At 40.0% G+C, this 12370-nt stretch overlaps 1 protein-coding gene across 1 annotated transcript in view; it reads right to left on the bottom strand.

Moving 5' to 3' along the window:
* The window catches only part of met (MET proto-oncogene, receptor tyrosine kinase), a 70136-nt gene extending 65934 nt beyond the window's left edge, over positions 1-4202 (bottom strand). Inside the window, exons 1-2 of the mRNA XM_026174709.1 lie at positions 3868-4202; positions 1187-2384 (exon numbers count right to left, since the gene is read on the bottom strand). Coding sequence (XP_026030494.1) covers positions 1187-2383 — 1197 coding nt within the window. The 5' untranslated portion in view covers position 2384; positions 3868-4202. The remainder of the gene's footprint in view (positions 1-1186; positions 2385-3867) is intronic.
* Between the last annotated feature and the right edge of the window lie 8168 nt (positions 4203-12370).

Here is a 12370-nt window from a genome sequence, read left to right as displayed (position 1 = left end):
CCTTTTCAGTGACTGAAACTATAAACTCTCTCACGGAAAGATCCACACTGATCTTTTGCTGTTCAACATTTTCTGTTTCTTTCTTATTTTTGCTTATTTTAGAAAATGATATTTCATTAGCATATGAAAAGCATATCATGAGTTGGACAGATTGGGCAAGAACATTTGGTGATTTTGGCATAAAAACAATCTACATGGCTGTTCTTTCGCTCCAAATGTGGAATGAGTCTTTTGAGATGACAACAAGCTGTACAGTCTTTATCTAATATGTACGTTAACAACTTCAAATTAAAGTTGAAGGTCAGGACTTTTTGGCTCCTTGTCATTCTATAATTTCATGTTCAGTGTGCTGGATTACTGAGCCACAACAATGCGAGAATTGCCCCTGACCAACAGACTGCACTGTACACCCCTAAAAACAGGTGCCAGAGGTCAAAGTTATGTTTCAATGTCTTGCTCAAGGGAACTTAGACGAGCACAAAGTAGATACAATGCCTGTGTGAACCTGAGACCACCCAGTAACTTACAGTCTCTACGTCCAACAAACTAAATGGGATTTAGTCTAACAGGTAAAGTCTATAATTCCAAAAGATTAAAATCAGACATCTTTGTAAAACTTCACTGGAACACTTCTAAAACTTCCTTCAGGAAAACTCACTCTAGTCATAAAAAGTGCCATAAAAATACATGTGAATGCAGCGATAGTCATTGCAGACTTGTACTGGAACATAACTGCAAGAACTATTATATCTTAGGAAGACCAAATATTTGAAACAATACATGGACATTGCTTTGTTTTTTTAAATGGAGAAACGCTATGAAGTTATAAAAAGCAAGACAAACATTATTTCCAAATATTTTTTTCTATTTAAATGGGATTGTTCTTTTTTCCCCCTCTAAGTCTACAACAGGGGTGGGGAACTCCAGACCTCAAGGGCTGGTGTCCTGCAGGTTTTAGATTTCACCCTGGGCCAACACACCTGAATCAAATGATTAGTTCATTACAAGGCCACTTGAGAACTTCATGACATGTTGAGGAGGTAATTTAGCCCTTTAAATAAGCTGTGTCGGATCAAGGACGCATCTAAAACCTGCAGGACACTGGCCTTGAGACCTGGCGTTCCCCTACCTCTGGTCTACAATGACTTTTACTGAACTGTAAGCCCCTCCCATTCCCAGATCTTACCCCATTGTAGCAGGAAATGTTGTCTAAACCAGTGAAGTGGTATGGCTCTATGGTGTTGCACGTTCCCATGTAGGTCTTGAACATGGCGTTGATATTTTTCAGGGCAATCACACAAACAGCTGAATTAGGTGTTGGGTCTTTAGAGTTTGGCTTTCCTTCGGCAAAGGCAGCAAACAGCACATCATCGTCCTCTTCCAACTTCATGAGCTTCTGGAATTCCGGGTCAATTCCTGCTTTAGTGACATAGGCTGCCTGCAAGATATTAAACACTTTCACATCTGTCCCAGAGCGCCGCCGTCGCTTGTTGGTGCTGATGCATTGAAGGGGCATTTCCACGTAGCGACGAATCACAGAGTCTGTGGAGCACATGCGGACTATGCGGGAGTGGTAGGCCTGAGAGTTCTTGCTCACCTGCTGCACGGTGAGGAAGTAGGTGAATGGTCCACTCTGGAAGGAGTAAACGTAGCGCAGGTAGTAATTTCCACGTAGAGATGGAATTAGGTCCATGTATGATCTGTTTGAGAAGAAAGTAAAACCATTTTGGCTTGTCTTCATTTTCCGCAGAGAAAGGGTATGGGGATGTTTTGCACTGCTTGAGATGTTTCTTCTGCCGGGAATTTCTGAGTTCCCAACAAAAAATTTGATGACATTGCTCTCCACATTCAGCACTTGGGAGCCCAAAGGGCTGACTACAACATCTGAGTCATCGGGTTGCCCGGTTTCTAGTTTCTTATTGTCGGCAAAGCAGTAGACTTCTTCATCTACACTTTTTCTCACGCCATCATCCACGACGTGACGGCGGCAAACACCGTTATCTGCTGAGCCACAGCTGTACAACCCCTTGTCGTAAACGTTCTCTGCTACTAAGGCAATGTTGTGGTTGTCTACTCTTCCACTGCTGCTTGCTCCGTTCAGCTTCTGGCCACAGGTCTCGTTGGCACGCAGCGGACCTGTGTGGTACTCCGACAGCTTTCTCAAGTTTGGGGCCAGGGCATATATTCGGTTTACAGCACCAACATAGATGACTCCATCCAGTATCACCATGTTCTGGATTGGGAATTCTGCAGTAAACGATGGGAGCTCATAGGTGACCGAGAGGTTGAGTTTGGTATCCTCTGATGATTTATCGCACTGGCCCTGCACGCTGGAGCGAACAGCCCACAGCAACATGATGGCATGAAGCAAACAGAGATTCATCCTGTTCCAGAAATAAGAGACACGGGAAATTAATTATTAAAACATCGCTGCTATAACAACAAGCACTAAAGCATTCATCACATGCCTCTCTGAATAGGTGGCCTTAATTGTGTAGAGTGTGAACTTTTGGGAAAAAGCTCCAGTTTGTGCTGATTTGGAAGATTCAAATCCCTTATTTAGATTCACAAGTAGAACTCTGTCAGGGAGTAAAGTCAGGGTTTACTCACATCACCACAAGCAATTAATATAGTCATACTCAAGTCACTGGAGGCATTTTGGTGACACAAAACTTTGATATCAGTCCTCTTATCATGGACACTTGAACATCTGCCTTCACTGACCACTGGATGAACAAGCAACAAGACTTGGGCGAGCACTTCTGTTCTGCTCTGCTCTGCTCCCATGTGACCACAGCACAAAGCAAAGCAGTGAATCACCCTGAGAGGAGGCCATTCTACACGCTGAAGCAGGCACTGGCCTAAGTTTAGACAGCAAGTACCCAAGGGAGCAAAGATAAACTCAATTAAAACAAGAGAGGTGGGAGGGAGAAGGCAAGGGGCACCTTCCAGCAAAATGATAAATAACCCCACCAACTAAATGGTAATCCACTGGGAGGTTGTTGGGGGGGGGGGCAACAGCAACACCAGAGGGAATTGGCAAAATGCGCATTTTCATGCTCCCGGTCTGGATGTGGCTTCATACACACAGACCCAGGCTGTAAACCAAAATAAGCCAATAACGTGCTGCACAGTTAGTTTGGGTTTTATATTCATGCCCACAGCTATGCGTAAGACCATTCAGAACCCCCCAGTGTGCGCTATCTGCCTGATTTATATCATGTCTGAACGGTACGAGCTCATTTGCTATTGTAGAGCAAGTCTGGGTGAGAAAACTCAGCTTTCAGATGCAACATATGTTTCACGGAGAAGATTTTCACACTGACAGCACTAACAGGTGCTTGAAGGCAGAAAACATGAAGCGGTACTCATACATGTCAAAAACGGAATAACACAGCAGGGTGACGATAGTGTGCCAAAGAAAATAAGCATTAAACAATGTAGGATTCTATTATAAAACATTCTCATCCCAGGACAGGGTCAAGAGAAGCAAAGACTTGCTTTTTATCTGTTATGAGTAATTTGGGGCACATTAGTGTGCACCTGCAGCAAACACAAAAAGATCACAACCTCTAAGCATGACTGTTTCTTTCTCTTTTTTTTTCCCCAAAAGACAAAAGGCGAGGTGGAAAACAGTGAAAATGTTTTCAGTTTGAAAGGAAAGTGAGTCATGGCTAGAGGCTCAGAAAACACAAATGGGAAGTTGGTGAAATGGTGTGAGGGGCCAGAAAAAACATTTCCAAACAGGCTGCGATATACAGAGCAGGAGGAGAGGGTCAGGGTCCACGAATATACAGTATATCCAAAAAAAAAAAAAGAAAGAAAGAAAAAAATCCTGGAAACTAGCGGAGTTGGAAACAAACTTACCTGCTTTTCTGTTAGTGAGCAACAGTGCGGTACGTCTTGTTGATTCAAATCATATTCCGCTGGACAATCTCTCAAGACTGAGACTTTCTCAATAAATCCAGAGTGACCCGGGATTCTTCTTCTCGCTTCCCGGTGAAACAAATAAACCCCCTGCAAAGTTTTTTTCTTCCAATTTAGTTTTAAACCCTTCGGTTTTAGGCAAGCCCGTGGACCTGCTGTTGCTGAAACGCGTGGGACTAAACTCTGGCTGCATCCAGCAGAGAGACCCGCTCACATCTCAGTTCCTCTCGTGGTGCGCAATGCCCCGCCTCCTTTCCTCCACTGGAGCTCCGTGCGGCTCTTCAGGTGCTGCAGAAGCTAATCGGTCTATGACTATAAGGCAATGCAGACACCCATGTAAGAAGGAGCTGTTAAACTAAGCATTAACGACGTGTTCGAGCTGGGAATATCAAGCACTAATAAAATGTTATAATTGTGCATTATTATCTTGTGACTTCGAACAACCTACATTTGTTTAATTCCAGCTCTTTTGCACTAAAGCAATAGTACATTCTTTACTAGCCGATATATATATATATATATATATATATATATATATATATATATATATATATATATATATATATATATATGTGTATTTAAATCTGTTTCCTTTTTACTTCTTAGGACTAAAAAAACGATACCAAACCAATTTAAAACTGCACACTTAGATTTTCTGATGCTGCATTGCTTGCCAGTAAAACAAAGAAAACGTGAACAAAACTCTTTCTAGAAGAACAGTTCTTCTTTCAACTTCCACCTGACTCTCCTCCAGAAGCCCTCTGAGTCAGAGTGCCGGTCGTCGTGTTAAAACTCAGCCATGAATAATGAGCTAAGTTAAAATAAAGGCTAAACCTACTGTGTGTGTGTGTGTGTGTGTGTGTGTGTGTGTGTGTGTGTGTGTGTGTGTGTGTGTGTGTGTGTGTGTGTGTGTCAGCAATGAATCACAGTGGGCAGCTCAAAAAATTCCTTTGTCCCACTTCCTGAAAGGAGGGCATTCGGACTGGAGACTGGAAAGCCTGAAAACAGAGAGTGTGTATGCAGAATTAATAGTTTGGAGTCTGCTGTGGATCTGCACAGGTGGTGGCTTTTTGCACTCACTGCACAGTGAGGCTTTAATGAAGCTAATAGATGGGGAAGAATGCATTGCAGTGGTGGAATTTGTGACATTTTCAGTGTTAAACTGGATTTACAGCTCTTTCAATGATGTCAGTTATGAAAAGTAACGTGACAGAGTAATAGTTCCCTTCCTCCTACTACTTTTCTCAGTTTTTAACAGTAAGCCTTCCTCCTTGATTTCCCAGAGGACAACATGGTTATCTCTGACAACACTAGAGAGCAATTAACCTGTTAATGTGCATCATTCATTGACTATTGTCAAAGGAGGAAAAACTCATAAAGCAACAAAATCCTAAATACCATATACATGACACAGTTCTAAAAAGAGCTCAAAGTTAAAACTGAGAACACCGATTATACAAGTAGAGCATAATAAATGGACAGCGCAACTTTTGATGCTTCAAAGCTTTAGGTTGACAGTTTCTGTTTTTATTTTCTGGTGAGCTATTTCATGCACTAACATAATGAAGCTAGAAATCACAGCAAGATTTATGTGCAATTAGGATCAAGTTTCAGTTCAGCTCAGCTGTTTTAGTACCTTCTGTTGTGCATGAGAAGATAGAATGGTTTTAGTCTCACATGCAAGACTGTATTTCATACACTCCTTGGCTTGCTGTAGCCAATGTTTGATGGAGCAACTGTGTTTTGCCATACCTCGGGGCATTTCTGATGCGCTTGGCAAGGGGTGTGTCCGACACAGGGCGTGTGCATTTGTGTGAGTGTATACCCCTGGGGTGTGTCTGTGTGGCTCCTGTGGTGGTGAACTCTGTTTTGGCTCATGTTCTTGTCGTGCTGGGTAGCAGTAGAAGACGATGATGGAAAAGCTTGGTCTGGTGGTGAACCATGGTCACACACAGAGTTTGGAAACCTCAGTGTATGACGTGCACTGCAGGAATGATCTGCATCTGCACCCACAGCACCTGCAACACAACAACTAAGTTCTATTTTCTGTTCATGTGGTCCAGGCTGCACTTTGGCTGAGATCAAAACGTGAAAGTGAAGAGAAAAACTGACCCTTTTGCTGGTTTAAAGGAGTGTGGAGAAAAAACTGTTTCTGTCTTCATGTCTTGACAGGTCTCCAGTGCACAAAGCTGTACTTATTGCGAAATGTCAGTGGTACACCTCTGTAAGTGTGGAAGAATTAGAGCCAATTCCACAGCCATGGTTACAAACTCTGATGGAAAACCTTGAAAAAACTATTTTGGTGTTAGACCAGCAAATCTGAGCCTTTTTCAACAAGGGCTGCAATGTTTGCAATGTGCAATGTTTGGACGTCAACATACGATATGGGAGAAAAAATTCTGCAGGGCTAAAGTCGAGTAAAAAAAAGAACATATTTTTTTGTTTGCCAATTTTGATTGCACTAAACCATTTAAAATCTATTTCATCTATTTCAATCTATTTCAGTCAGTGTATCTGACTTATTATGACGCCATCTGCTGTTACTTGAAGCAAACAGGCGTCTTTTCTTAAAGCATGAAGTGACCGCACTGCCAGAATAATTTACAAGCTACTGAATGGAAACTAAAGGGAATAATCTCATAGGCAAAAGTGAGAGACTACCAGGGAGGTGGATCATTCTTCTTCACCCAAATATAGTTCAGTGGAGGTTATTTATCACCTGCACAGTCAATAAAATCCCTGGTTCAGCGCTGATCAGGACAGTAAACTCTGATTGATGCTGTTGACCCATCAAAGGTCCCGGCTGTTTCATTCTCCAGATGGAATGTTTACCTCTCGGAGTTCTTTACCTCATGGAGAAGAGCTATGATTAAGAGTGTGCCGCTTTGATCACTCAGTTGATCAGCGGGATCATTCATAAAAGAACGCAACAGAACAGTTCATTACAGGTTAAATGAACACAGGGCATAATTCTTAGTTCAGCATGTTGATGCCTGAAAAAAAAAAACACTACAGTGGAATTTGTCTTGCTTCTGTTCTTAAAAATTTCCCATCTTGTCACCCTATTTGTCTATATGTACTTACATTAATGCATTGTATGGCTAATTATGATCAGCTTCAATAGAAAACCCTGCACAGTGCTATAAAGGTTCCTCCAGAATATCAATCTAACGCACATAAATCTTACATATGTTACATACACAGCATATTACAATAATATCATTGCACCATGATCCTAAGCAATATGGCACATGGATTTATTTTCAGTCTGCAGAAAATAAATAAGCAGACTGCTTTAAAAGATGCCAGGAAAACAAGTTATTTTAAAGTGGTTAATTATCACCCTCATACTTTAAAGTGTGTTTTTTTGTTCATCAAATCCAGTTACTATTAGAAAGAGAAGATATTGCACAGTATTGCTTTTAACACTCTGTTTTCTTCTACAAACACTGGTCTTGCTCATTGTTAGTCATATTGTTTCCTGTCTAAAATGAACCTTTAGTCACCTTTTGGTTACAGTGCTTCCTCACCAGCTATCAAACCCCAGCGCTGGAGGTCCAGACTCCAGATTTTCATATACAGAGAGAGACAGATCAGGCCGCTCATCTTCCACTACCCGTGTCTCAGATATAAGGGCTGTTAATGAAAAAGGAAATCAAAAGATTAAAATCTCACACATCATAGGAAATGGTTCTCGCAACAGATGGGCAGGACTGCCAGTCAATAAGCCGCGTTCTATGTCTGTATCTGCCAATCTGACTTACCATGGATGGAGTCAGAACACAGCTCATATCCACACACACTAAAGGCCATCAGTGCAGGTAAGAAAATAATGAAGGAAAAGAAAATAAGCGTGTCCAACGTCTTCAAAATTTAAACCACGTAGTTCATCAATTTTTCTACTGTGTACAAAACAAACAAAAAACTTTGTTGATTTAAAATGTTTGCATCCTTAAGACATGCTCAGATTTAAGTGTATCTGGAAACAACCAAGAATGACTTAAAATATACAAATGCAACATTTTATATCCCTTCAGTATGATATCTGCTACGTCTATAAATGATTACAAAAAACCCTCTTTCTCTGTTTAAGTAGTTTGACTCTACTTTTAAATTCTCATTCTCCTTATTCTTTTTTGCAAGTAGTTTCTACAATACAATCGAATTAGATTGCAAAATTCCTCTGCTTGCAAGATTCTCTGTTTTCATCTCCATTTCTGCTGTGTCACCCTCTTCTTAAACAGTTTATAGAATGATTCGAGAGCTCTTACTCTCCCACCCTGGTTGTTTATGTGTGGAAGCTTTGACTAAAACAAACCACACTTAAGAGCACGTGAAAGTGCAGCAGAGATTCTGGCCTTCATGCTGAATGTCTATTTGCTTTGTTCGGTTTTTTTTTTCCAGTTTTTTTTTCAAAGACATATTAATTTGACAGCTAAAATGTGCAAACTTTAGTGATAATTAATTTGGTAGACTGCTTTACATGATTCTACACCCAGCTTATCTTTGTGCTTTAGTGCCTGAATGAACAAAAAATACTTAATACAAATTCTTAGATGAGGACCGTGCACACTTTTGACAGTTTTTAAGATAACAATAACAATAGGGTTTGTTTCTGTTTGCAATACAGCCTTCTGCTTTACAAATGGGATAATATATTTATATTATCCAGCACACAATTTGTCATTCTTCTTGCACTATAATATATAATCCTGATATATAGTGTAGATTACCTAAAACTGCCTAAAATGACTTCATATGTTTTTCATGGGTAAGTGCTCAATATTCAGTTTGTGAAAGCTCTACAGTGCATGGTAAGAATTATTGTATTGATAAAACGAACAAATAAATGCTCGCATAAATGATTTGTGGAGTTCCCTAAGGTTCAATGTTAGGCCTGGTATTATTTTCTTTATGTTCGCTTTTGGTGAAATCACACTCAAACGCTTGCTTTTCATTTCAGTGCAGATGATATCCAGTTGCATCTCAATCCCAATAATACCTCTGACCACTCGTACATTTTTCCATTATTTTTTTTAAATCTTTGAATATCACATTAGCAAGCTATGTTCTTTTTTTATCGTGTATATTTTCATTTGTGTTTTAAAGAGGCTGAAGTTGTCCCATATGTATTTGTCTCATCACAACTGGTACATGTTACTCAGTAGTTACCCTACAGATATAAGTAAGCACAGAATTAGACCCAGTTAAAAAAGACTAGAGGACTATAGCTTCAGCGTCAGATCCATTAAATGTAAAACTCAGACTTTTTTTTTTAATTGAATGATTACTGTTTTTCTTTTTTAAAATTGTATCTCCTTGCTTCGTCCTCACCTTCACAACATTGGCTATATAAGCTCCTGTACCAGTAGTTGTTAGTATACAGTAACTGTTCAAGATATATCAAGACCAGTTCCAAGGATACCGCGTTTTCTCAGTATTTGATTGACAGGTAATTACTGAGAAGTACAAAAATAACAAAGAAGAAGCTATGCATGGCATAAACGAAGATGCCCTGGATTCACCTTGTAAGCTTTAGTGGATCAAGTTATGTTTTCTTAAGAGCTATGCTCAGAGGTCTAAGTGACGTATCGTTTCAAATAGTGCAGTCACTGACTTCTAGAGACCAGGTGTGCTGGAGAGAGGAACATCTGTAACAAGCTTTTGTGGTTGAGTGGGAGGTTCTCTGCCAGCCTTTTTCTTGCTTGATGTCATAGCTTTATCAGTTTCAGCATTCACTGCAGCAACAGCTGACAGAGCATCAGGCCAACAAACAACTCAAATTCCTCCTGTGAAAAAAATCATGTGTTTTTCCCCTTTGTGTGTGTGTGAAGTTTTGTTTTCATTCAAGAATGGCTACAAAGGAACTTCTGTAAACTCACTGACCATTGCAAAATTAGGAGGCTCGAGGGAATATGTTCTCTACAGGGCAATAAAGGGGATCAAATAGAGCATGCCATTAAAATACAGTATGAGTGTCTCGTTTTTCTAACATATGGGGCTCGGAAACCATCAGAGATGCTGCAGCGACTGTCACACATATAAAAACGACGTTGATCAAATTGAGTGATATTTTATTAAATTAAAACTCATCTTTAAAAAAACAAAACAAACCAGATTTTTGTCTTTTAGATAGACAAATTTGACATGACACCCTACAGGCAATCAGCCTGAGAGCTCGTGTGTGAGGTTGGGGCAAACCAGGACAGTAGCAGCTTCCCTGAGGAGTTGTTTGCTGAACACACACGAGGAGAGAACACGGACGATGGTGTTTACGATTTGACCTGATTTATAAAAACCCTCTGAAATTTGTTTCAGCTCCAGATGTCTGTTAACAGACCAGGACAGCAATGAAATCTCCTAGACAAATGTACGTTCTGGTTTTGGGCCAGCAGTGACATTCTGCAAGAGATATTATGTATTCTAGGGGGAAAAGCTAAAAATGTTTGGTAGAAAAGTGCAAGAAAAGAAGACTTTAAAGAAATTATAAATCCTAGAGCAATATAGACTTCCTACAAATAATAGAGTTAAAATAAATTATTAAGACTAGTTTCTGAATTGTCTTGAGTGCTTTTCATTTCTGTCAGCTTTGTCTTCAGTGGATTTGAAGTCTTTTGTGTTTTGTTACTCGTCCCGAAAGCACTATATAAATAAATGTCACTTATTTGCTAGTATTAAAGGTATTAAAGGAGAATGCAAAGTAAACAACTCTTCTTTGTATGTTTATTTCAGTATAAATCCCTAAAGGTGTAGCACTTTTGCAGCCAAGAGTCTTAAAAGATTCAATGTAAACAAGTGTAGAGATCAAAATATCATCTTCAGAGAAGCTGAATGTCTCTCTCTTGATATATCCAACAAATCACAGAATCACCAATGACTTTATGCTGTGATAGGAAACAGCTGTTGACTCTCCAGCCCTCCAGGTGGTTTACTTCACCTGGTCTCCACCTCTCAACTGACAAACACTTGTGATGGTGGTTAGTCATTCTGACCTGAGGAGAAGAGAGGAGACTGAACCTCATGTCTAAGTCATGTCTGATACCTCATTCATTTACAGCTTACTGACAGCTGTTCATTTTTTTTCTGCTGCAGTTCTCACTTTGAAAAAAAGTTTATGTATGCTTAGCCAGTAATGACCTAATTCAAGTGGGAAAATGCATCAGGCAATAGCTAGAGGCCACTCTCATAATAATACAGATACATACATAGAATGTTGTAAATATAAGTGAAAAGACTGGTACCTCAGTTCTTAACACATGTGTGAAAGCCACTTATAGACAATTGATAGACTGATTGCAGTTTTTCTGTCTTGTATTGTCTCCGTTACATATTTTTTGCAATGGATGGTTCATGGTTTTAGGCAGTATGGTAGTGCAAAATTTAGCACTGTCACTATACAGCAACAAGGTTCCTCTTTGAACTTTCTAGTCAACTTGGGCCTTTCGTGTGGAATTTGTATGTTATGTGCCTGAGTGGGAAGTCTGACCTCCTTAAACAGTTTGAGGACATATTTGTTAAACAATTAGTCATTTTCCCTCCTTGGTGTCATGTGCCTTGTTAGTGTTACAAGATCTCAGGTGTGAATGGGGACCACGTGTGTTAAATTTGGTTTTATTGCTCTCACATTCAAACTTGCTCAGTGTCATAGAGGCTGTCTTTAGAAAATAGATGTATTAGTGCTGCTAGCATTGCTTCAGAGGTTGAAGGGGTGGGGCGGTCAGCCTGTCAGTGCTCAGACCATACACTGCACAATGCATCACTGCATGCATTGGTCTGCATGGCTGTAGTCCCAGAAGGAAGCCTTTTCTAAAGATAATGCACAAGAAAGAGAAACAAGGCAAAAAACGTTTGCTGAAGACAAGCAGACTAAGGACATAGATTACTGTTGTCTGATGAGACCAAGATAAACTTATTTAGTTTCAGGTGGTGGGAACCAGGTGAATGGTCATGGTAGTGCTGCATGAGTGCTGCCGGCACTGGGGAGCTACAGTTCATTGAGGAAACCATGAACCTCGGGATGTAATTTTACATACTGACGTAAAGCATGATCTCCTCCCTTCGGAAACTAGGCTGCAGAGCAGTATTTAAACATGATAATGACCCCAAACAAACCCCTGAGATGACCACTGCCTTGCTCAATAAACTGAGGGTAAAGGGTCTTGACTGGCCAAGCATGTCTCCTTAAACCCTGTTGAGCATCAATTGGGGATGAGGGGAGGGAGACACGACAAAAGACACACGATACAGTGCAATATTTGCAAATCTCATAAATCCATATTTTATTGACAGCTGAATATAGAATATAAATATTTAAACTGAGAATATCTACCACTTTAAGAGAAACATTGGCACACTTTGAATTTGATGGAACCAACATGTCTCAAAATAACTGGGGCAAAAAAATTACATTTTGTAATTATTTAACACTTTATGTTAATTGTAA

The sequence above is a fragment of the Astatotilapia calliptera genome, chromosome 7 (assembly GCF_900246225.1).
Source record: "Astatotilapia calliptera chromosome 7, fAstCal1.2, whole genome shotgun sequence".
Lineage (NCBI taxonomy): Eukaryota > Metazoa > Chordata > Actinopteri > Cichliformes > Cichlidae > Astatotilapia > Astatotilapia calliptera.
This window is presented reverse-complemented; position numbering and strand designations above follow the sequence as displayed.